Source organism: Rhinoraja longicauda, chromosome 2, assembly GCF_053455715.1.
Source record: "Rhinoraja longicauda isolate Sanriku21f chromosome 2, sRhiLon1.1, whole genome shotgun sequence".
Classification (NCBI taxonomy): domain Eukaryota; kingdom Metazoa; phylum Chordata; class Chondrichthyes; order Rajiformes; family Arhynchobatidae; genus Rhinoraja; species Rhinoraja longicauda.
In genome coordinates this window covers 113,283,146-113,306,743 of record NC_135954.1, presented here as the reverse complement: position 1 = coordinate 113,306,743, position 23,598 = coordinate 113,283,146, and the positions used below count along the sequence as shown (strand labels likewise).

General features: G+C 50.7%; 2 protein-coding genes across 2 annotated transcripts in view; one reads left to right on the top strand and one right to left on the bottom strand.

Moving 5' to 3' along the window:
* Nucleotides 1-12,312, bottom strand: part of pycr3 (pyrroline-5-carboxylate reductase 3) — an 18,559-nt gene extending 6,247 nt beyond the window's left edge. Inside the window, exons 1-5 of the mRNA XM_078426214.1 lie at nt 11,986-12,312; nt 9,127-9,191; nt 6,418-6,597; nt 4,965-5,177; nt 1,263-1,355 (exon numbers count right to left, since the gene is read on the bottom strand). Of these exons, the coding sequence (XP_078282340.1) occupies nt 1,263-1,355; nt 4,965-5,177; nt 6,418-6,597; nt 9,127-9,191; nt 11,986-12,064 (630 nt within the window). The 5' untranslated portion in view covers nt 12,065-12,312. The remainder of the gene's footprint in view (nt 1-1,262; nt 1,356-4,964; nt 5,178-6,417; nt 6,598-9,126; nt 9,192-11,985) is intronic.
* Nucleotides 12,313-12,618: 306 nt separating this feature from the next.
* LOC144610861 (protein brambleberry-like) overlaps nt 12,619-23,598 on the top strand; it is a 34,659-nt gene continuing 23,679 nt past the window's right edge. The window contains exons 1-4 of the mRNA XM_078429833.1: nt 12,619-12,819; nt 16,456-16,584; nt 18,954-19,139; nt 21,414-21,639. Coding sequence (XP_078285959.1) covers nt 12,619-12,819; nt 16,456-16,584; nt 18,954-19,139; nt 21,414-21,639 — 742 coding nt within the window. The remainder of the gene's footprint in view (nt 12,820-16,455; nt 16,585-18,953; nt 19,140-21,413; nt 21,640-23,598) is intronic.

Genomic DNA, 23,598 nt, shown 5'->3' with positions numbered 1-23,598 from the left:
GCTGGCTCGAAGGGCCGAATGGCCTCCTCCTGCCCCAATTGTCTGTGTTTCTATGTTTCTAACTCAGCGGGTCTGGCAGCATCTGTGGACGGCCTGCAGCAGTACAGTGGACATCAACAACATCGTCTGGCCAGGCCGACCCTGCTGCTCCCACCCGCTGCTGGGAAGAAGCTGCTCCTGAAGCCGCTGGTCACGGTCTTTAGACTCCATTTTAGTTTAGAGATGCAACATGGAAACAGGCCCTTCAACCCGAGTCCACACTGATCATCCATTCACACTTCAGCTTATACCCCAGTGGTATGAACAGTGACTTCTCTAACTTCAAATAACTCTTGCGTTCCCTCTCTCTCCATCCCCTCCCCCTTCCCACTTTAGTTTAGTTTAGTTCAGAGATACAGCGCGGAAACAGGCCCTTCGGCCCACCGGGTCCGCACCGACCTGCGATCCCCGCACATTAACACTATCCTACACCCACCAGGGACAATTTTTACATTTACCAAGCCGATTAACCTACATACCTGTACGTCTTTGGAGTGTGGAAGGAAACCGAAGATCTCGGAGAAAACCCACGCAGGTCACGGGAATTTGACCTGACCTGGTCAAATTCCGTAAAGACAGCACCCGTAGTTGGGATGGAACCCGGGTCTCCGGCGCTGCATTCGCTGTAAGGCAGCAACTCTACCGCTGCGCCACCATGACCGCCCACAAAAGTGGCGCAGCGGTAGAGTTGCTGTTCTCCCAGTTCTCCGACCAGTCTGACTGTCTCTGACTACATTTTATCTGTGTGCTTTGTTGTTACCTTCTCCCAGCTAACAATGATCTGTTCTACATTTTCCTTGATCTCCATCCCCTTTGTCCTGTTCTCACACCTTACACTTTCTTGTCTATCCATCTCCCTCTCCCCCGACATCGTACTGAAGAAGGGCCTCGACCCGAATCGTCACCTATTTCTTCTCTCCAAAGAGATGCTGCCTGACCCGCTGAGTTACTCCAGCTTTTTGTGTCCACCCTACACACCAGGGGCAATTAACCCACAAACCCACGTCTTTGGAATGTGGGAGGAACCTGGAGCACCCGGAGGGAACCCACGCGGTCCCGGGGAGAACGTGCAAACTCCACACACACTCACGGAGACAGACAGTATCCGTAGTCAGGATGGAACCGGGGTCTCTAGCACTGTGAGGCAACAACTCTACCGCTGCACCACCGTGCCACATGCGGGGGAGGGGGTGAAGGTCACACATAGTCGATTGGTGACCTACCATCAGAGTGTGAGCCACAAGCTTCTTTGCCAGCTCGTACGGCATGCCCATCTTCACGGCCCCGTCTATCAGCGCCTCCGCAAACAGGTACACCTACGGAGCGGAGAGAGAGAATGAGAAGATTCTGCATTTACAAAAGGTGCCTCATCTGCTCTCAATCTTAAAGCACTTTGGGGCATCGACGCAAGATAGCGAAGGCGTTGAGCGAAACGATCGCTGAGCCTGCGCCTGGTCTCGCCGATGTACAGGAGTCCACACCTGGAACAGCGGATACAGTAGGTGAGGTTGGTGGAGGTGCAGGTGAACCTCTCCCTCACCTGGAAAGACTGTCAGGGTCCTTGGATGGAGTCGAGGTATAGGGACAGGTGTTGCATCTCCTGCGGTTGCAGGGAAAGGTACCTGGGGAGGGGGTGGTTTGGGTGGGAAGGGACGAGTTAACCAGGGAGTTGTGGAGGGAACGGTCTCTGCGGAAGGGGGAAAGGGGTGGAGATGGGAAAATGTGGCTGGTGGTGGGATCCCGTTGGAGGTGGTGGAAATGTCGGAGGATTATGTGCTGTATGTGACGGCTGATGGGGTGGAAGCTGAGGACCAGGGGGACTCGGTCTCTGTTGCGACTAGGGGGAGGGGGAGCAAGGGCGGAGCTGGGGGGTACCGAGGAGACCCTAGTGAGGGCCTCATCTATGATGGGAGAGGGGAACCCCCGTTCCCTAAAGAATGAGGACATCCCGGATGTCCTGGTATGGAACACCTCAGATGCGGTGTGGACGGAGGAATTGGGAGCAGGGGATAGTCTTTGCAGGAATCAGGGTGAGAAGAGGTGTGGTCGAGATAGTTGTGGGAGTCAGTGGGTTTGTAGTAGATGTCGGGCAATAGTCTATCTCCTGTGATGGAGACGGTGAGATCAAGGAAGGGGAGGGAGGTGTCGGAGATGGTCCAAGTGAATTTGAGTGCAGGATGGAAATTAGTAGTGAAGTTAATGAAGTCAGTGAGTTCTGCATGGGTGCAGGAGGTCGCACCAATGCAGCTGTCAATGTAGCGGAGGTAGAGTTCGGGGCCAGGGCCAGTGTACGCCTGGAACAGGGATTGTTCAACGTACCCTACAAAGAGGCAGACGTAGCTGGGGCCCATGCAGGTGGCCATAGCTACGCCTTGGACATGGAGGAAGTGGGAGGAGTCAAAGGAGAAGTTGTTGAGGGTGAGGACCAGTTCCGCTAGGCGGAGGAGAGTGTTAGTAGAGGAAAATTGGATGGTTTTGCGGCCGAGGAAGAAACGGAGGGCTTTAAGGCCTTCCTGGTCGGGGGTGGAGGTGTAGAGTGACTAAACGTCTATAGTAAAGATGATGGAGTGGGGGCCTGGAAAACGGAAGTCATTGAAGAGATGAAGGGCGTGTGAGGTGTCTTGGACATATTTTCATATTTTATTTCATATTTTTCATATTTCAGATACAGCGCGGAAACAGGCCTTTTCGGCCCACCAAGTCCGCGCCGCCCAGCGATCCCCGCACATTAACACTATCCTACACACACTAGGGACAATTTTTACATTTACCCAGTCAATTAACCTACATACCTGTACATCTTTGTACATAGGTAGGGAGGGATTAGTCCAGGGGTGATAGGATGGAGTCGAGGTTGGTGGAAATTAATTCAGTGGCACATGAACTAGCAGAATCAATGGGTCTGCCAGGGCAGTTGTGTTTGTGTTTGTGGATTTTGGGGAGACGGTAAAACTGGGCCGTGCGGAACTGGGGAACGATAAGGTTGGAGGGCAGCCAGCCGGAAGTGATAAAATCTATTCTGAGATGCTTCCTGACCCGCTGGGTTACTACAGCATTTTGTGTTTATCTTCAATGTAAACCTGCATCTGCAGTTCCTTACTACTAAACTACAAACTGACTTGGTTGCACTAAGAATGTTTTGCACTAATATTGTTTTTTAAAATTTATTGGGCATCCTTTGGCCCACCTTGTCCATGTCGACCAGCGATCCCCGCACACTGACACTATCCAACACACACAAGAGTCAATAGACAATAGGTGCAGGAGTAGGCCATTCGAGCCAGCACCACCATTCAATGTGATCATGGCTGATCATTCCCAAACAGTATCCCGTTCCTGCCTCCCCCCGATACCCCCTGACTCCGCTTTCCTTAGGAGCTCTATCTAACTCCCTTTTAAATTCATCCAGTGAATTGGCCTCCACTGCCTTCTGTAGCAGAGATTTCCACAAATTCACAACTCTTTGGGTGAAAAAGTTTTTTCTCACCTCAGTTTTAAATGGCCTCCCCTTTATTCTTGGACTGTGACCCCTGGTTCTGGGCTCCCCCAGACCTCCCAACATTTGATTTTACAAATTCATAACTTTGATGTCAAAATTCAGAATTTTACATAAAAATTCAGAATTTGGCGCGTAAGAACTCAGTGGGCAGAATGGGTTTTCAGCAGTAAACATGTCAGTGGGGATAGTGTTGTACATTTGCAGAGATCACATGTTTAGTGAGGTTTATATCGTAACACATCGTTTCAGAATTTCACCAGCGTTTAAGGAGCACTTGCAATAGCAACACACACAAAGTGTTGGGTTTAACTCAGTGGGTCAGGCAGCATCTCTGGAGAACATGGATAGGTGACGTTTCACAGAGTGTTGGAGTAACTCAGCGGGTCAGGCAGCATCTCTGGAGAACATGGATAGGTGACGTTTCACAGAGTGCTGGAGTAACTCAGCGGGTCAGGCAGCATCTCTGGAGAACATGGGTAGGTGACGTTTCACAGAGTGTTGGAGTAACTCAGCGGGTCAGGCAGCATCTCTGGAGAACATGGATAGGTGACGTTTAAGCTGGTACTATTTGCCCACATTTGGCCCTAATCCTTTCCTATCCATGTATCCATCTACATATCTTTCAAACGTTGTTATCGTATCTGCCTCCATGACCTCCTCTGGCACAATGAACTGCAGCTGCTGGAATATTGAGTAAACACAAAGTGCTGGAGTAACTCAGTGGGTCAGGCAGCATCTGTGGAGGACTCATATGTGTGTGTGTTGGGGTGGTGTCAGTGTGCGGGGATGGCTGGTCGGCAGGGACTGGGTTGGCCGAAGGGCCTGTTTCCGTGCTGAATCTCTAAACTACTGTAAATGTCTCCTATCCACACAGTCACATGTGTGTGCTGGGGTGGTGTTAGTGTCGGCAGGGACTGGGTGGGCCGAAGGGCCTGTTTCCGCACTGGATTTGTAAACTGAACCTCTCTAAACATTTCCTATCCACATAGTCACATGTGTGTGTTGGGGTGGTGTCAGTGTGCGGGGATTGCTGGTCGGCAGGGGCTGGGTGGGCTGAAGGGCCTCTTTCCACGCTGTATCTCTAAACTACACTAAACCTCCCTAAACGTTTCCTATCCACACAGCTGTATGTGTGTGTGTGTTGGGGTAGTGTTAGTGTCAGCAGGGACTGGGTGGGCTGAAGGGCCTGTTTGCGCACTGCACCAGTGAACGTTTCCTATCCACAGCTATGCGTGTGTGTTGGGGTAGTGTCAGTGTCGGCAGGGGCTGGGTGGGCTGAAGGGCCTGTTTCTGTGCTGTATCAGTAAACTACAGTGAACGTTTCCTATCCACACAGCTATGCGTGCGTGTGTTGGGCTGGTTGGCAGGGGTTGTGTGGGCTGACGGGCCTGTCTGCGCGCTGCCCCAGTGAACGCCATGAACGTACGTAGGCCACGCCGCTGCCGCTGACCCCCGTGTGGATGTCGATGTAGGACTCTGGCGTTTCTTCACACAGGCCGCAGGCAGATACGAGGCCCTTGAGGAGGTCGGCATCAGCCGGGCTGGCGTGGGTCCCGCGGCAGAACACGCTGGCACCTTGCAGCACCGTGCAGGGCAGGTTGGGCATCATCCGGAGCACCCTGCAGCCCTGCGGCAGCAGCTGAGGAGAGAGGCACAGTGGAGTCACGGAGTGCAGAAACAGGCCGCTCGGCCCAACTCCCCCCGTGCTGACCACGGTGCCCGAGGGGAGGGGAATCAGGAACCAGGGGACACACATTTAAGCCGGGTTTTTTAATCACTCCTTTAAAAAAGGCACAGTGGCGCAGCGGTAGAGTTGCTGCCTTACAGCGAATGCAGCGCCGGAGACCCGGGTTCCATCCCGACTACGGGTGCTGTCTGTACGGAGTTTGTACGTTCTCCCCGTGACCTGCGTGGGTTTTCTCCGAGATCTTCGGTTTCCTCCCACACTCCAAAGACGTGCAGGTTTGTAGGTCAATTGGCTTGGTAAATGTAAAAATTGTCCCTAGTGTGTGTAGGATAGTGTTAATGTGCGGGGATCGCTGGTCGGCGTGGACCCGGTGGGCCGAAGGGCCTGTTTCTGCACTGTATCTCTAAACTAAACTAAGTTGCTGCCTTACATCGCCAGAGACCCGGATTCAATCCTGACTACGGGCGCTGTCTGTATGGAGTTTGTATGTATGTATTCGGTTGGTCGTAAGGCCTGTCTCCGCGCTACTTCTCTAAAGTCTATAAGTGAGAGAAAGGAAAGACTTAATAGGGACCCGAGGGGCAACCTATACCACACAGAGGGCAGTGGATAAATTAAACCAGCTGCCAGCGGGAGTAAAATACAAAGTGCTGGAGTGACTCAGCAGGACAGGCAGCTTCAGCAGGACCTGAAAGGCCCAACTTGTCCTAGCTACACGTCCCATGTTTGGCCCATATCCCTCCAAACCTGTCCTATCCATGTACCTGTCTAGCTGTTTCTTAAATGTTGGGATAGTCCCTGCCTCAACTACCTCCTCTGGCAGCTCGTTCCATACACCCAAAAATGAACAATTAACTTACAGACCTGTACGTCTTCGGAGTGTGGGAGGAAACCGGAGCACCCGGTGGAAAACCAGGCAGTCACGGGGAGAACGTACAAACTCTGTACAGACAGCACCCGTAGTCGGGATGGAACCCGGGTCTCTGGCGCTGTGAGGCAGTAACTCTACCGCTGTACCGCTGTGCCACTGTGCCGCTGATCTTGGGCAACAACACTACTCGTGGCTGATCTCCACGCTCATTCCCCCCCCCCCATTAAAAATGCTTCGGCAAAGCAATGCGTGAAAGAGCTGCCGTGAACAGGTGCAGCAGAGGCAGTGAGCAGCAGCTCCAGCTCGTATACAGCTACTCACTCCCTCCAGTGTGTGCACAGTGACCCCGGCTGCCACAGAGATCACCAGGTGGGCCCTTGTGACCAGCGGGGAGATGTTCAGCAGGACGTCGGGCAGGAGGTGAGGCTTGACGGCCAGGAACAGGACGGTGCAGTTCGTCACCACGCTGCCGTTGTCGTGCGTCGTCCGCATTCCCACTTCCTGCACACGGGGGGTGGTGGGGAGAGAAAGCAGACCAGAAACACATCACTCGCCCAGTCACACTACACAGCGTGGGATCAGGCCCGCAGTGGGGACTGCAGTAGGGACCGGACATGGAAGTGGGCCGCGTTGGGGACCGGATGTGGGACGGGGCCGCGGTGGGGACCGGAGGTGGGACGGGGCCCTTAGTGATGGATGTGGGACGGGGCCGCGGTGGGGACCGGATGTGGGACGGGGCCCTTAGTGATGGAGGTGGGACGGGGCCGCGGTGGGGACCGGATGTGGGACGGGGCCCTTAGTGATGGTTGTGGGACGGGGCCGCAGTGGGGACCACAGTGGGACGGGGCCGCAGTGGGGACCACAGTGAGACGGGGCCCTTAGTGATGGATGTGGGACGGGGCCCTTAGTGATGGATGTGGGACGGGGCCGCGGTGGGGACCGGATGTGGGACGGGGCCCTTAGTGATGGTTGTGGGACGGGGCCGCAGTGGGGACCACAGTGGGACGGGGCCGCAGTGGGGACCACAGTGAGACGGGGCCCTTAGTGATGGATGTGGGACGGGGCCCTGAGTGATGGTTGTGGGACGGGGCTGCAGTGGGGACCACAGTGAGACGGGGCCCTTAGTGATGGATGTGGGACGGGGCCCTTAGTGATGGATGTGGGACGGGGTCGCGGTGGGGACCACAGTGGGACGGGGCCCTTAGTGATGGAGGTGGGACGGGGCCGCGGTGGGGACCACAGTGGGCCAGGGCCCTTAGTGATGGATGTGGGACGGGGCCGCGGTGGGGACCACAGTGAGACGGGGCCCTTAGTGATGGAGGTGGCACGGGGCCGCGGTGGGGACCAGCGGTTGGTCGAGGACGTGCTTCCAAAAACAAAGAGGGAACATTGGGGCACAGTTTAGTTTAGAGATACAGCGCAGAAACAGGCCCTTCAGCCCACCGGGCCCCGCACAGTCGAGCATTCCCCTGTACACAAACACTATCCTACATCCACTAGGGACAATTTACAGTTGTACCAAGCCAATTAACGTATAAACCTGCACGTCTTTGGAGTGTGGGAGGAAACCGAAGATCTCGGAGAAAACCCACACAGGTCACGGGGAGAACGTACAAACTCCACACATGCAGCTCCCGAGGTCAGGATCGAACCCGGGTCTCTGGCGCTGTGAGGCAGCGGCTCTACCCGCTGCGCCATTTAACAGAGGATTTCCCACACAGCCAGAGACCCGGGTTCAATCCCCACCTGGCAGGTTGTCTGTGCAGAGTTTGCACGTTCTCCCAGCGAGCGAGTGGGTTTTCTCCAGGTGCTCCGGTTTCCTCCCACATCCCAAAGACGTGCGGGTCTGGGGGTTAATCAGCCCTCTGTACATCGCCCACTAGTGTGCAGGGAGCGGGTGGGAAAGTGGGGCCACATAGATCTAGTGTGAACGGGTGATGGATGGTGGGCGTGGACTCGGCCTGCTGTCGAGTCAGAGAGTGACAGTGTGAAAACAGGCCCTTCAGCCCAACTCGCCCATACCAGCCAACATGTCCCAGCTACACTAGTCCCATCCCTTCTCTCCAGAGCTGCTGCCTGACCCGCTGAGTTACTCCAGCATTTTGTGTCCATCTTCAATTTCAACCAGCATCCGCAGTTCTTTCCTTGTCCCACCTGCCCGCGTTTGGTCCATATCCCTCCAAACCTGTCCTATCCATGTACCTGTCCAACTGTTTCTTAAACCTCAACTACCTCCTCTGGCAGCTTGTTCCATACACCCACCACCCTCTGTGTGAAAAAGTTACCCCTCAGATTCCTATAAAATCTTTTCCACTTCACCTTAAACCTAAATCCTCTGGTCCTTGATTCGCCTACTCTGGGCAAGAGACTCTGTGCGTCTAGCCGATCTATTCCTCATGATTTTGTACACCTCTATAAGATCACCCCTCATCCTCCTGCGCTACATGGAATAGAGTCCCAGCCAACTCAACCTCTCCCTGTAGCTCACACCCTCTAGTCCTGGCAACCCTTGTAAATCTTCTCTGTACCTTTTCCAGCTTGACAACATCTTTCATATAACACAATATCTTTCCTATAACCTCGAACTGAACAGCACATTCTGAATGCGGCCTCATCAACGACTTGTATAACTGCAACATGACCTCCCAACCTCTATACTCAATACTCTGACTGATGAGGGCCAATGTGCCAAAATGCTTTTTTGACCACCTGATCTGTTCACGACTACTCTGGGCAAGAGACTACCTCTATAAGATCACCCCTCATCCTCCTGCGCTCCAAGGAATAGAGTACCAGCCTGTTCTCCTTGGTCACTGGAGACATGCCCATGTTCCCCATCCTGGATTGGAAACTCAAACCCCAGGGACAGCACAGCTGCCCTACCATGTGAGGGATGGGAGGGTTACTGCACATCTCTCCAGCCCTCTTGCCTCTTTACAATACGATACTCTCTGATAGAACTCTATTTATCTCAGGAGGGAAATTGATCTGCCAACAGTCATAAAATGCAAGATACCCACACCGTCTCACCTTGAACTTGTACAAGTTGTCGTCTGATGGGGCTGAAGCTATTATTTCTTCAGGCTTGACGTTTCCTAAGAAGGAATAGATATTTAGCGTTAGATTGAGATCTCCTGCCCCCTGCACCTGATGCTCCCACTGCCTGACCATCAGCACCATCTCTCAACATCATTCATTCATTCCTGACTACAGGTGCTATCTGTATGGTATGGTTTGCGCGCTGTATCTCTAAACTAAACTATAGCCCTGCCTTCCCCTTCTCCCCAACACCCTCCCCCACCTCAACACCCTCTCCCCCACCCACAAGCAAAGATAACAGAGGAACAAGATAGACAACTCGACCCTAAAAACCGTAGTGGGCCAAGAGTAACTTTCAGCGCCATTTTAGGAAGCAGATTCTGTGTGTTAGACTGGGCAGCGTTCACAACTCTCTGCGATTTCTTCGTATATAAAATGTTTGCAAACAATTATTTTTGGATAAGTTGACAGTTGACATTTAGAACTATTTCTTGAAGAGTTGCTGCTTCGTGATCTTTAAACTTTGGATGTTACTGATTGAATATTTGCACTAGAGATCCACTCTGTATCAGGCCAATTGATCATACTTAATGAACTGTTCTTCTTTGCTTTCTCCGTTAATTTTAATTTTTCCTTCACGAGCTGTATCTCTTTTTGTTTGTCCTACATTTTAAAAGGTCATAGAGGCAGAGATTAGGCATTTGCAAATAATAGAGCTCTACTGTATCCACAATATCATTGAAAATACATTTAACTTCATACTTAGAGTCAAGAAAATTTGAATTGGTGAATTGATTAGTTAAAAACCCTTGACAGCCACTAAAATGACCAATGCTGCCTGACGTGGTACAGAAGCATGAATCCAATTCAAATAGACAGTGTTGGAGTAAATCACCGGGTCAGGCAGCATCTCTGGAGAAAAAGGATGGGTGATGTTTCAGGTTGGGACCCTTCTTCAGACAATGGTGGGAAGGTGAAGAGCTGGTATAAATCAGGACCTGAGCTTTTCATTGGTTAGCTGATATGTGAAACAGTGCAACACTGTATACCTCGCACACAAAATGATGTAAATCTTACCATGAATGACAGAAATAAAAAGTGTTATCCTTGTTTATAAAGTTCTTTTTTGAATGATGTAAAATTGAAGGGGGTTGGTGCAATATACTGCTAACCCACAAATGCCTCATCATGAGATATTCACATTTGAAAAATCCATAAATCACAAAAAAACAAGTAGGTGCCTGTGTTATTTGACCAACTTATCGGTTGAATTTAAATATGAAATGTTTACAGGTTGTAGGGTAGTGGGTAAGGATCGTGTTACTGCATGTAACTCATTTTTCACGAAAGTGAGGGTTAGCACTATATTGCACCGACCCCCTCGACTATATGTTACATTCAAAACTAAACTATGGTAGTAATGTACATTATTCATGTCTAAAGCAAGCGCTTCTGTATCAGTGTAGGCATGTATGCATTACATTTTATTACACTAATATAGAATGAAAAGAATGAAAAAATATCTGTTCATAGTTATTTTATTCAGAATGTTAGGAATTCTGGAAATAAGTTTGATATTACTGATTGCGAATGTTTATGGGTAGGCCCTAATGAAATGCATATTTTTTTCATATTTTCATATTTCAGATAGAGCGGAAACAGGCCTTTTCGGCCCACCAAGTCCGCACCGCCCAGTGATCCCCGCACACTAACACTATCCTACACACACTAGGGTCAATTTTTACATTTACCCAGTCAATTAACCTACATACCTGTACGTCTTTGGAGTGTGGGAGGAAACCGAAGATCTCGGAGAAAACCCACGCAGGTCACGGGGAGAACGTACAAACTCCTTACAGTATGTGAGAGAACTGTATGTACTGAATGTATGTACAGCATGTGAGAGAACAGTGATAATGAAACAATGATAGGGAGAACTATATATATATATATATAAAATAGAGAGAGTGATTGAAAGAAAAAGGTTGCTAAACACATAATTAGAGGAAATCACAAGAAAGAAACTTTGATTTAAAGCATGTGTGTGTGTGCATATATATATATATACATATGTGAGAAAATAACTGCAGATGCTGGTACAAATTGAAGGTATTTATTTCACAAATGCTGGAGTAACTCAGCGGGACAGGCAGCATCTCAGGAGAGAAGGAATGGGTGACCCTTCTTCAGACTGTATATATATATACACATTCATATATATATATATGTATGTATGTATAAACATAAACCATAAAGGTCAAATCGCCTTTATGGTTTATGTACATCATGTGAAAAATAAGATGAAGAGAGAAATAGAGCGTTGCTTTAAATCAAAGTTGCTTCTGATCCATGAGAAGGAACTTTGAGATCTATTTATCTCTATCTTGCCTCTCGCACACAAACAAACAAACACACACATTCATATATATGATATGTTAAATTTGTGCAGAGTGTGTGTTGGAGCAATACAGTGGAAACTGCACAAAAACGGGGGGCTGGGGAGGAAGGATGGGAGGGAAATGGGCAGAAACTATAAGAAATAATAAAATCAGAGACATTAAGCAAGGGGGGGAAACATTTAAAAATAAAAACAATCTGTGAGTTGATAGATGAGATATATTCTGCATTGTAATGGTATCATCACACACACTGTTCCTCCACAACACTGATTACACTGCGAGAGGCAGAGTGAACGGCGGGGTTTGCTTACTAAAATGGCGGCCGACACTCTCCGTTGCGGACTACACTTCAGTGTAGGCAGCCTCGACTGAGTGGTCCATCTTGCTCCTCTTTGCCCACACACAAGCCCACTCCCTCTACCTGCCTCTTCTCCCCTCTCCCCGTGTTCACCTGCGGCCAGGATGCCGGTGGCAATGGCGAGCGCCATCCTGCCCGCGCCCACCAGGCCCACGCTCCCTCCCGCCTCCATGGCGGCGCCGGGGTCCGCGGTCTGCACGTGCGCGGGGGGGGGGGGGGGGGTTGCACGGGAACGTGTTGTTTGCACGGGAACGGGTGGTTTGCACGGGAAGGAGAGGTTTGCACGGGAACGCGGGGTTTGTACGGGAAGGAGAGGTTTGCACGGGAACGCGGGGTTTGTACGGGGATGAGTTTTTGCACGGGGGGGGAGAGGGGCGGATCCGGCGTTTGCAGCAGCTGGGAGAAGACCCCCTCAACGGGGATTTGCTGCCCCAGAGTGACACGTAAAGGGGGGGGGAGGTGCAAGGTGACACGTGACGGGGGAAAGGGAAAAAATCCAGGGTGACACGTGATGGGGGTGATGGAGGGTGGCACGTTAGGAGGGGTTATCGGGTGATTGGGTGTAGTGACACGTGACGGGGGAAAATGTCCAGGGTGACACGTGACCGGGAGGTGATGTATGCTGGCACGTGACGTGGGTTGTCGCGCGATTGGTGTAGGGTGACACGTGACTGGGGGCGGCGGGTTTAAACGGCTGGCGGGTGGGCAGTCTGTCGTGTCCTCATCATGGATACATGCCGCCCCCTTCTCTTACTACTCGGCCTCGCCTGCCCTCTCGTCGTCTCCGGCAGCTTCTTGCACCCCCTCCCGCCGGCGGACCCACAGCAGCCCCTCTTCGAGAGGAGCCGGACCGAGGAGCGGGTGGTGGTCGCGGAGCCGCCGCCGCCGCCGCCGGCCCTGCCCGAGCTGGACGGCTGCCAGCGGGCGGTGAGGCCATCGTCACTCCGGGGTCGGGAGGGGGCTAACACGGACCCGATGGGCCGAGTGGACCACCCGTGTTTACAGTCATAGGGCGTGAGAGGGAGAAATGGTGTGGAAATAAGAGGACAGGGAGGCGGTTGTTGCCCATTCATTGACTGGATATCCAGCAACGTGGAGCCAGGCTCTTCGGCCCATTGAGCCCATGCTAGCCCTTAACCAGAAAGAAATTCGCGAAGGATTAAACATAGAAAACAGGTGCAGGAGGAGGCCATTCGGCCCTTTGAGCCAGCACCGCCATTCATTGTGATCATGGCTGATCATCCATAATCAGTAACCCATATCCCCTTCTCCCCATACCCCTTGATTCCGCTAGCCCCTAGAGCTCTATCTAACTCTCTTTTAAATTCATCCAGTGAATTGGCCTCCACTGCCCTCTGTGGCAGAGAATTCCACAAATTCACAACTCTGGGTGAAAAAGTTTTTTCTCACCTCAGTTTTAAATGGCCTCCCCTTTATTCTTCGACTGTGTTTGGCCCCTGGTTCCGGACTCCCCCAACATTGGGAACATCTTTCCTGCCTCTAGCTTGTCCAGCCCTTTTATAACTTAATATGTTTCTATAAGATCCCCTCTCATTCTTCTAAGCTCCAGTGAATACAAGCCAGTGAATACAAGATTGTGACAGGGTAGATGCAGTAAAAATGCTCCCGATGTTGCCGGAGTCCAGAACCAGGGGTCACAGTTTAAGAATAAGGGGTAGGCTATTTAGGACTGAGATGAGGAAAAGCTTCTTCACCCAGAGAGTTGTGAATTTGTGGAATTCTCTGCCACAGAGGGCAGTGGAGGCATATTCACTGGATGCTTTCAAGAGTGAGTTAGATTTAGCTCTTGGGGCTAATGGAATCAAGGGATATGGGGAGAAAGCAGGAACGGGGTACTGATTTTGGATGATCAGCCATGATCATATTGAATGCCAGTGCTGGCCCGAAGGACCAAATGGCCTCCTACACCTTTTTTCTATGTTCCATCCATGGGCTTCTAAACAGGGACGGGGTGCGGACGAGAGAGGTGAAATGGTGGGGAAATAAGATGAGAGGAGTGTTGCTGATTCAATGGACATTGTGGAGCCTGGCCCTTCAGCCCTCTGAGTCCACGCTAGGTCAATTGTCTGGCCTGTGTTTAAGTGGGGATGAGATAGTCTGTGGGCTGTGATGAGAAATTGATGTGGAAACACGAGGAAGGGGAGGGGTGTTGCTGTTCAATCTGGAGCCAGGCCTTTCAGCCCACTGAATTCATGCTGGTCCTCAACCATCTGCGGTTGTCTTGGTGTAAGATAGGTATCGGATAAGGGCTGAGATAGGAAAAGGGTTGAGTGGGTGAAATGGTGGGGAATTATGAGGACAGTGTTATGGGGCCTGTCCAACTTAAGTGATTTTTTTTAGGCGACTGTCATAGTCGTAGCAGGTCGCCGAAAAACCGGCAACTGGACCGCCCCCGCCCGACAATGTCTACGACAAGCTACAACAACCTACCACGTAGTCGACGTCAAGCTACGGCAAGCTACCGACAACCGGCGACCCAATCGTCACGGGTAGGACGTCCACCTACGACCGCGCCTACAACGACACCCACGACAACCTGCAACAACCAAAGTCAACCTACGTCCACCAGCGACAAGCTACGACCCTGTCGACGAAAACTGAAGACAATTCACGTCATTTTGGCCTCCGGTTTTGACGCCGGTACCTGTCGCCGGTTGACGTTTGTAGTCGCCAATGGAATTCACCGAAGTCAGCACCGGCGACAACCTACGTCACCTGGTGACAACCTACGACAGCGCCCTCGTCAGGAGACGTCAAGCTCATTGACGTCAAGCCCACTGTTGCCGAAAATGTTTCAACATTCTGAAAATCCAGCGACGACCAGAAAGACGCTGCGACTCTTTGGAGACGACTCAGGACCGTACAGGCGACACCCCGACGACTGTGTGGACACAGCCTAGTCGCCTGTAGTCGCCTAAACAATCGCCTAAGTGGGACAGGGGTTTAACTGATTCATTGCCAGGACATCTGAACTACATACAATGTGGAGACAGGCCCTCCACAAATGCCTTCTGTGTTTATGTAGCGATGAGGTGGGAATTGGACGGGGGCTGACATCGGGATGTGGTTTGGGTTGAGAGGGTGAATGGAGGAATATGAGGGTGTGTGTTAGAGATTCAGTGCCAGGGCATCCAATGTGGGGCGAGGCCCTTCGGCCCACTGAGTCCATGCTGGCCTTCAATGACCCGCGGGCCTTCTGTTCGTAAGCATGGATGGGATGAGGGGGGCATGATGGGAATGGGGTAAATGGTGGGGAAATCTGAAGACGACGTTGGTGTCTCCAGGGCAGGGCATCCTAACGACACAGAATGTGGGGATGGGCCTTCTATAAGCCAGAGGGTGGTGAATCTGTGGAATCCATTACTGCTGATGTCTGTGAAGACTGTCAATGGGTATTTTAAAGGCGGAGATTGACAGATTCTTGATTAGTAAACGGTGTTGGGGGTTTTGGGGTGAAGACAGGAGAATGGGGTTGAGAGGGAAAGGTAGGTCGGCCATGATGGAACGGCGGAGTGGACTTGATGGGCTGAATGGCCTAATTCTGCTCCTCGAACTTATGAACCGAGGGGAAGAAGCTGTTCCTGAGTTTGATTGTATTGAGTTTGGAAGGGTCCTGACCGAAACATAGAAACGTAGAACATAGAACGTTTGAAGAAGGGTCTCGACCTGAAACGTCACCCATTCCTTCTCTCCCGAGATGCTGCCTGACCTGCTGAGTTACTCCAGCATTTTGTGAATAAATACCTTCGATTTGTACCAGCATCTGCAGTTATTTTCTTATAGAACATAGAAAAATAGGTGCAGGAGTAGGCCATTCGGCCCTTCGAGCCAGCACCGCCATTCAATATTTTCGTGGCTGATCATCTAAAATCAGTACCCCGTTCCTGCTTTTACCCCCATATCCCTTGATTCCTTTAGCCCTAAGAGCTAAATCTAACTCTCTTGAAAACATGAATTCCACAGATTCACAACTCTGCGGTGAAAAGGTTTTTCCTCATCTCAGTCCCAAATGGCATTATTCTTAAACTATGACCCCTGGTTCTGGACTCTCCCAACATGGGGAACATTATTCCTGCATCTAGTCTGTCCAATCCCTTAAGAATTTTACATGTTTCTATAATATATGTATGTATATGATGTAATACGGGCGGCACGGTGGCGCAGCGGTAGAGTTGCCTTACAGTGAATGCAGCGCCGGAGACTCGGGTTCGATCCTGACTACGGGCGCTGTCTGTACGGAATTTGTACGTTCTCCCCGTGACCTGCGTGGGTTTTCTCCGAGATCTTCGGTTTCCTCCCACACCAAAGACGTACGGGTATATAGGTTAATTGACTGGGTAAATGTAAAAATTGTCCCTAGTGTGTGTAGGATAGTGTTAGTGTTCGGGCATCGCTGGGCGGCGCGGACTCAGTATCTCTAAATCAAAAATCAATATATAATCAAACGTCATCTGTCCACATTCTCCAGAGATGCTGCCTGAGCCGATGAGGTACCGCAGCGTTTTGTGTGTCTTTGATTGAGTTTGAGTTTCCTTGCCGCAGGTGTTGGGTGAGTTGACGCTGTCCTGCAGTAATTTTTCGGAAGAGCACGTTTCCAAGCTTGGGGTGGCCTTCTTCAACTGCCGAGCAGCTGCTGAGCACCGTCCAACCTACCCCTGCACTCCGGGCATGGTAATGGGGGCTTCTGCTAATCTTGCGGGCAGAGGGGAGGACAGCGGTGAACACTACACTGAGCGGTCACGGTGGCGCAGCGGTAGAGTTGCTGCTTTACCACGACTGCAGCGCCGGAGACCCAGGTTCCATCCCGACTACGGGTGCTGTCTGCACTGAGTTTGTACGTTCTCCCCGTGACCTGCCTGGGTTATCTCCGAGATCTTCGGTTTCCTCCCACACTCCAAAGACGTGCAGGTCTTTCGGTTTCCTCCCACACTCCAGGTCATACAGACGTACAGGTCCTTCGGTTTCCTCCCACACTCCAAAGACGTACCGGGTCCATGCTGAACTCCAAAGACGTTCAGCATGGACCCGGTGGGCCGCAAGGACTTTTTTCCGCGCTGTATCTCTAAACTAAACTATATAACATTTGCCGTGTAGACACAGAAAGCTGGAGCAACTCAGCGGGTCAGGCAACATCTCTGGAGAATGTGGATAGGTGACGTTTCATATTATATTATATAATTTCTTGACTCAAAAGGTCACCCAGTCTGAAGAAGGGTCTCGTACCGAAACTTCACCCATTCCTTCTCTCCAGAGATGCTCCCTGTCCAGCTGAGTTACTCCAGATTTTGGTGTCTATCTTCGGTTTAAACCAGTATCTGGTTAAACCTTCCTAAACATTTGCCATGTGCTTGGCTCCAAATCATAAGCTTCTTGAGATCTGATGTTGGCCCAAAGCAGTTTAATGCTTAACTGCAGATGCTGGTTTAAACTGAAGGTAGACATTAAATAAAATGCTTAAAATTTCTAGTTTGTTAAGAGTTTAGAGATACAGTGTGGAGACATGTCCTGCAGTTCCGTTTAGTTTATTGTCTCTTGTACTGAGGTGCAGTGAAAAGGGAATAGAAACATAGAAAATAGGTGCAGGAGGAGTCCATTTGGCCCTTCGAGCCAGCACCACCATTCATTGTGATCATGGCTGAGACCCGGGTAAATGTAAAAATTGTCCCTAGTGGGTGTAGGATAGTGTTAATGTGCGGGGATCGCTGGTCGGCGCGGACCCGGTGGGCCGAAAGGGCCGGTTTCTGCGCTGAATCTCTAAACTAAACCATAAAAGGAGTAGGTGACATTTCGGGTCGAGTCTGAAGAAGGGTCTCGACCCAAAACGTCACCTATTCCTTCTCTCCAGAGATGCTGCCTGTCCCACTGAGTGACTCCAATATTTTGAGTCTGTCTTTGGATTAACCAGCATCTGCAGTTCCTTCCTGCAGTTCCCTGTCCTCAAATGAGTGGGGCTGAACTCTGCCCTGTGGAGATGATGGGATTTGGGTTCCTCCCCTCTACTCCTCACACGAGGGGCCTGAACCTAGTTTAGAGATACATCATGGAAACAGGCCCTTCGGCCCACCGGGTCCGCGCCGACCAGCGATCCCCGCACATTAACACTATCCTACACCCACTAGGGGCAGTTTTTTTAAACATTTACCAAGCCTGCGAACCTGCACGTGTTTGGAGTGTGGGAGGAAACCGAAGATCTCGGAGAAAACCCACACAGGTCACGGGGAGAACGTGCAAACTCCGTACAGACAGCACCCGTAGTCGGGATGGAACCCAGGTCTCCAGCGCTGCATTCGCTGTAAGGCAGCAACTCTACTGCTGCGCCGCCGTGACCGCCCACTTTCAGCATCTCCAGTGGAGCAAAGATGGGTAATCGTGTAGTCTTTCCGCTGACTGGTTAGCACGCCACAAAAGCTTTTCACTGTACCTCTGTGCATGTGACAATAAATTAATCTTAACTACACATCTACTTTACTGGTCGATGCAGTGTGGCCTCCCTATGACCAGAGACTTGTGTCAAATTGCATGATAGCAGTTAAGGTGCTTATTCAGTGTGTTTTTAGAAACATAGAAATAGGTGCATGAGGAGGCCATTTCGTCCTTCGAGCCAGCACTGCCATTCACTGTGATCATGGCTGATCATCCACAATCAGTGCCTGCCTTCTCCCCATATCCCTTGCTTCCACTAGCCCCTAGAGCTCTATCTAATTCTCTTAAATTCATCCAGTGAATTGGCCTCCACTGCCTTCTGTGTCAGAGAATTCCACAAATTCACAACTCTCTGGGTGAAAAAGTTTCTTCTCACCTCAGTTTTAAATGGCCTCCCCTTTATTCTTAGACGGTGGCCCCTGGTTCTGGACTCCCCCAACATCGGGAACATTTTTCCTGCATCTAGCTTGTCCAGTCCTTTTATAATTTTATACGTTTATTTGCAACACTGAGGTAATGTTGTGCGTTTCCACTTTGCGCCCACTTGCTTTGATTGTTCCGAAACGATGAGCTTGCGCCTGTATGTCTGTGTGACTCTCGACTCTTCCTCCCTTGAGACACTGGTTGATTGCACGCAGGGCATGGATCCCGCCACGCGGAGCGCCTACCGCATCGTGAGTGACCATGCCCGCGCTCTGTGCCACGCCGCCCGGCAGCAACGCTTCACGTCGCGCGCCGAGACCGGCGCCAACACCACGGCCGCCGCTCCCTCCCGTCTGTTGGAAGTCATGGACATTCTGAAGGTAAACGTGCTCCCCTTCCTCCGACCTTCACCCTCCTTGTTTAGTTTAGAAGCACAGCGCGAGAACTGTCCCTTCAGCCCCACCGTCCACGCCGACCAACACTATCCCACACACAACACACACTAGGGACAATTTACAATCTTTACCGAAGCCAATTAACCTGCAACCTGTATGTCTTTGAAGCACGGGAGGAAACTGGAGCACCCGGAGAAAACCCATGCAGGAGACCGTACAAACTCCGTACAGACAGCACCCACAGTTGGGATGGAACCCGGGTCTCTGATGCTGTAAAATCTACCGCTGCACCACCGTGTCAACCTTGCAACAGAGTCAATGTTAAGCAGCATGCTAACAGGCCCTTCTGCCCAACTGGTCCATGCCAACCAAGATGTCACCAAGCCGGTCCCATTGCCCCTGTTTGGCCCATATCTCACTAAATCTTTCGTATGTGCCCTTTTCAAACGTCTTTTGAACATTGTACTTGTAACTGCGTTCACAGTTTCCTCTGGCAGCTAATCACATATACCCACCACCATCTTGCCTCCATTCTCTGTCCTCTAGTTTGAGATTCCTAAAGCAGGAAAAAGACCGAGCCCATCCAAGCCCTTTGTGGTTTTAACGTAGAAACATAGAACATAGAAAATAGGTGCAGGACGAGGACATTTGGCACTTCAAGCCAGCACTGCCATTCATTGTGATCATGGCTGATCATCCAGAATCAGAACTCACTGACTTCATACACTTCACTACCAATTTCCATCCTGCTCTTAAATATACCTGGACTATCTCCGACATCTCCCTACTGTTTCTGGACCTCATCATCTCCATCAAATACCAACATCCAGTATCAGTAACACGTGCCTGCCTTCTCCCCATAGTTTAGTTTAGAGATACAGTGCGGAAACAGGCCCTTCGGCCCACCGGGTCCGTGCCGACCAGTGATCCCCGCACATTAACACTGTCCTGCACACACGGGACAATATTTACATTTACCAAGCCAATGAACCTACAAACCTGTGGAGTGTGGGAGGAAACCGAAGATCTCGGAGAAAACTCACGTAGGTCATGGGGAGAACGTACAAACTCCATACAGACAGCCCTTGATTCCACTAGCCCCTAGAGTTCTATCTAACTCTCTTAAATTCATCCAGTGAATTGGCCTCCACTGCCCTCTGTGGCAGAGAATTCCACAAATTCACAACTCTCTGGGTGAAAAAGCTTTTCCTCATCTCAGTCCTAAATGGCCTCCCCTTTATTCTTAGACTGTGGCCCCTGGTTCTGGGCTCTCCCAACATTGGGAACATGTTTTCTACATCTAGCTTGTCCAGTCCTTTTATAATTTTATACATTTCTATAAGATCCCCTCTCATCCTTTCAAATTCCAACGGGTCCACTTGGTCTAGAACCTCTATGACATCATCGTGATTTTACATACCTCTATAACATCACCCCTCAGCATCTTGCACTGTGGAGCAAACACTCTCAGCCTCTCCTAACTCAAGCCTGGCAACGGGTAGACACAAAATGCCGGAGTAACTCAGCGGGTCAGGCAGCATCTCGGGAGAGAAGGAATGGGTGACGTTTCGGGTCGAGACCCTTCAGTCTGAGCAAGGGTCTCGACCCGAAACGTCACCCATTCCTTCTCTCCCGAGGTGCTGCCTGACCCGCTGAGTTACTCCAGCATTTTGTGTCTACCTTCGATTTAAACCAGCATCTGCAGTTTTTTTCCCCAACACAGTTCTGGTAACATCCTTGCGACCCCTCTTAGACAATAGACAATAGGCAATAGGTGCAGGAGGAGGCCATTCGGCCCTTCGAGCCAGCACCGCCATTCAATGATCATGGCTGATCATCCACAATCAGTACCCCGTTCCTGCCTTCTCCCCATACCCCCTGACTCCGCTATCCTTAAGAGCTCTATCTAGCTCTCTCTTGAATGCATTCAGAGAATTGGCCTTCACTGCCTTCTGAGGCAGAGAATTCTACAGATTCACAACTCTCTGACTGAAAAAGTTTTTCCTCATCTCTGTTCTAAATGGCCTACCCCTTATTCTTAAACTGTGGCCCCTGGTTCTGGACTTCCCCCAACATTGGGAACATGTTTCCTGCCTCTAACGTGTCCAACCCCTTAATAATCTTATACGTTTCGATAAGATCCCCTCTCATCCTTCTAAATTCCAGGGTATACAAGCCTGAATGGGCGATCAGAACTCTGTGTAATATTCCAAGTGCGGTGTCTTGTACAGTTGTCACGTCTTGTCCAATCTGTTCCAGGATGGCCAAGCAGAGCTGAGAGAGCTGGCGGCCGCTTCGCTGGAGAGGCTGGTTAACGGCCAGAAGGCGCTGCTGCTGCAGCAGCAAGAGCAGCTGGGGGCTTGGCAGCAGGATGCGGAGTCCTCTATGAACGGGCACCTGGAGAAGCTGACCCAAGGAAGGGCGCTCACGGCTGGTGGGCACCTGCTGATTGCCGAGTTGCTGGAGGGCATCGCACTGACTGTGGGTGAGTTGCCGTCAATGAAGGCAGGCGAGGCTCGGCGGATCAGGCAGCCTCCGTGGAATGACAAGTGGCTGAGGTTCCCCCTCTGGAGGGTGGCGCGGCGAATATTGCCGCTGGAGATCCCGGCTTCTACTCTGACCTCATTAACACCATTAGCAATTACCCACACCACAGCACGAATAAATCAGAGTAAAAATGAATTGCTGCTTAGAAACAAAGAAAATAGGTGCAGGAGGAGGCCATTTGGCCCTTCGAGCCAGCACCGCCATTCATTGTGATCATGGCTGATCGTCCACAATCAGTAACCCGTGCCTGCCTTCTCCCCATATCCCTTGATTCCACTAGCCCCTAGAGCTCTATCTAACTCTCTTTTAAATTCATCCAGTGAATTGGCCTCCACTGCCCTCTGTGGCAGAGAATTCCAAAATTCACAACTCTCTGGGTGAAAAAGTTTCTTCTCACCTCAGTTTTAAAAGGCCTCCCCTTTATTCTTAGACTGTGGCCCCTGGTTCTGGACTCCTCCAACATTGGGAACATTTTTCCTGCATCTAGCTTGTCCAGTCCTTATATTATTTTATACGTCTCTATAAGATCCCCTCTCATCCTTCTAAGCTCCAGTGAATAACAAGCCCATTCTTTCCTCATATGACAGTCCCGCCATCCCAGGGATTAACCCCGTGAACCTACGCTGCACTGCCTTAATAGCAAGGACAATAGACAATAGACAATAGGTGCAGGAGTAGGCCATTCAGCCCTTCGAGCCAGCACCGCCATTCAATGCGATCATGGCTGATCACTATCAATCAGTACCCCGTTCCTGCCTTCTCCCCATACCCCCTCACTCCGCTATCCTTAAGAGCTCTATCCAGCTCTCTCTTGAAAGCATCCAACGAACTGGCCTCCACTGCCTTCTGAGGCAGAGAATTCCACACCTTCACCACCCTCTGACTGAAAAAGTTCTTCCTCATCTCCGTTCTAAATGGCCTACCCCTTATTCTCAAACTGTGGCCCCTTGTTCTGGACTCCCCCAACATTGGGAACATGTTATCTGCCTCTAATGTGTCCAATCCCCTAATTATCTTATATGTTTCAATAAGATCCCCCCTCATCCTTCTAAATTCCAGTGTATACAAGCCCAATCGCTCCAGCCTTTCAACATACGACAGTCCCGCCATTCCGGGAATTAATCTAGTGAACCTACGCTGCACGCCCTCCATAGCAAGAATATCCTTCCTCAAATTTGGAGACCAAAACTGCACACAGTACTCCAGGTGCGGTCTCACCAGGGCCCGGTACAACTGTAGAAGGACCTCTTTGCTCCTATACTCAACTCCTCTTGTTACGAAGGCCAACATTCCATTGGCTTTCTTCACTGCCTGCTGAACCTGCATGCTTCCTTTCATTGACTGATGCACTAGGACACCCAGATCTCGTTGAACTCCCCCTCCTCCTAACTTGACACCATTCAGATAATAATCTGCCTTTCTATTCTTACTTCCAAAGTGAATAACCTCACACTTATCTACATTAAACTGCATCTGCCATGTATCCGCCCACTCACACAACCTGTCCAGGTCACCCTGCAGCCTTATTGCATCTTCCTCACAATTCACACTACCCCCCAACTTAGTATCATCTGCAAATTTGCTAATGGTACTTTTAATCCCTTCGTCTAAGTCATTAATGTATATCGTAAATAGCTGGGGTCCCAGCACCGAACCTTGCGGTACCCCACTGGTCACTGCCTGCCATTCCGAAAGGGACCCATTTATCCCCACTCTTTGCTTTCTGTCTGTTAACCAATTTTCTATCCATGTCAGTACCCTACCCCCAATACCATGTGCCCTAATTTTGCCCTTCCTCAAATTAGGAGACCAAAACTGCACACAATACTCCAGATGTGGTCTCACTGTGCAACTGCAGAAGGACCGCTGTACTCCTGTACTCAAATCCTCTCGTCAT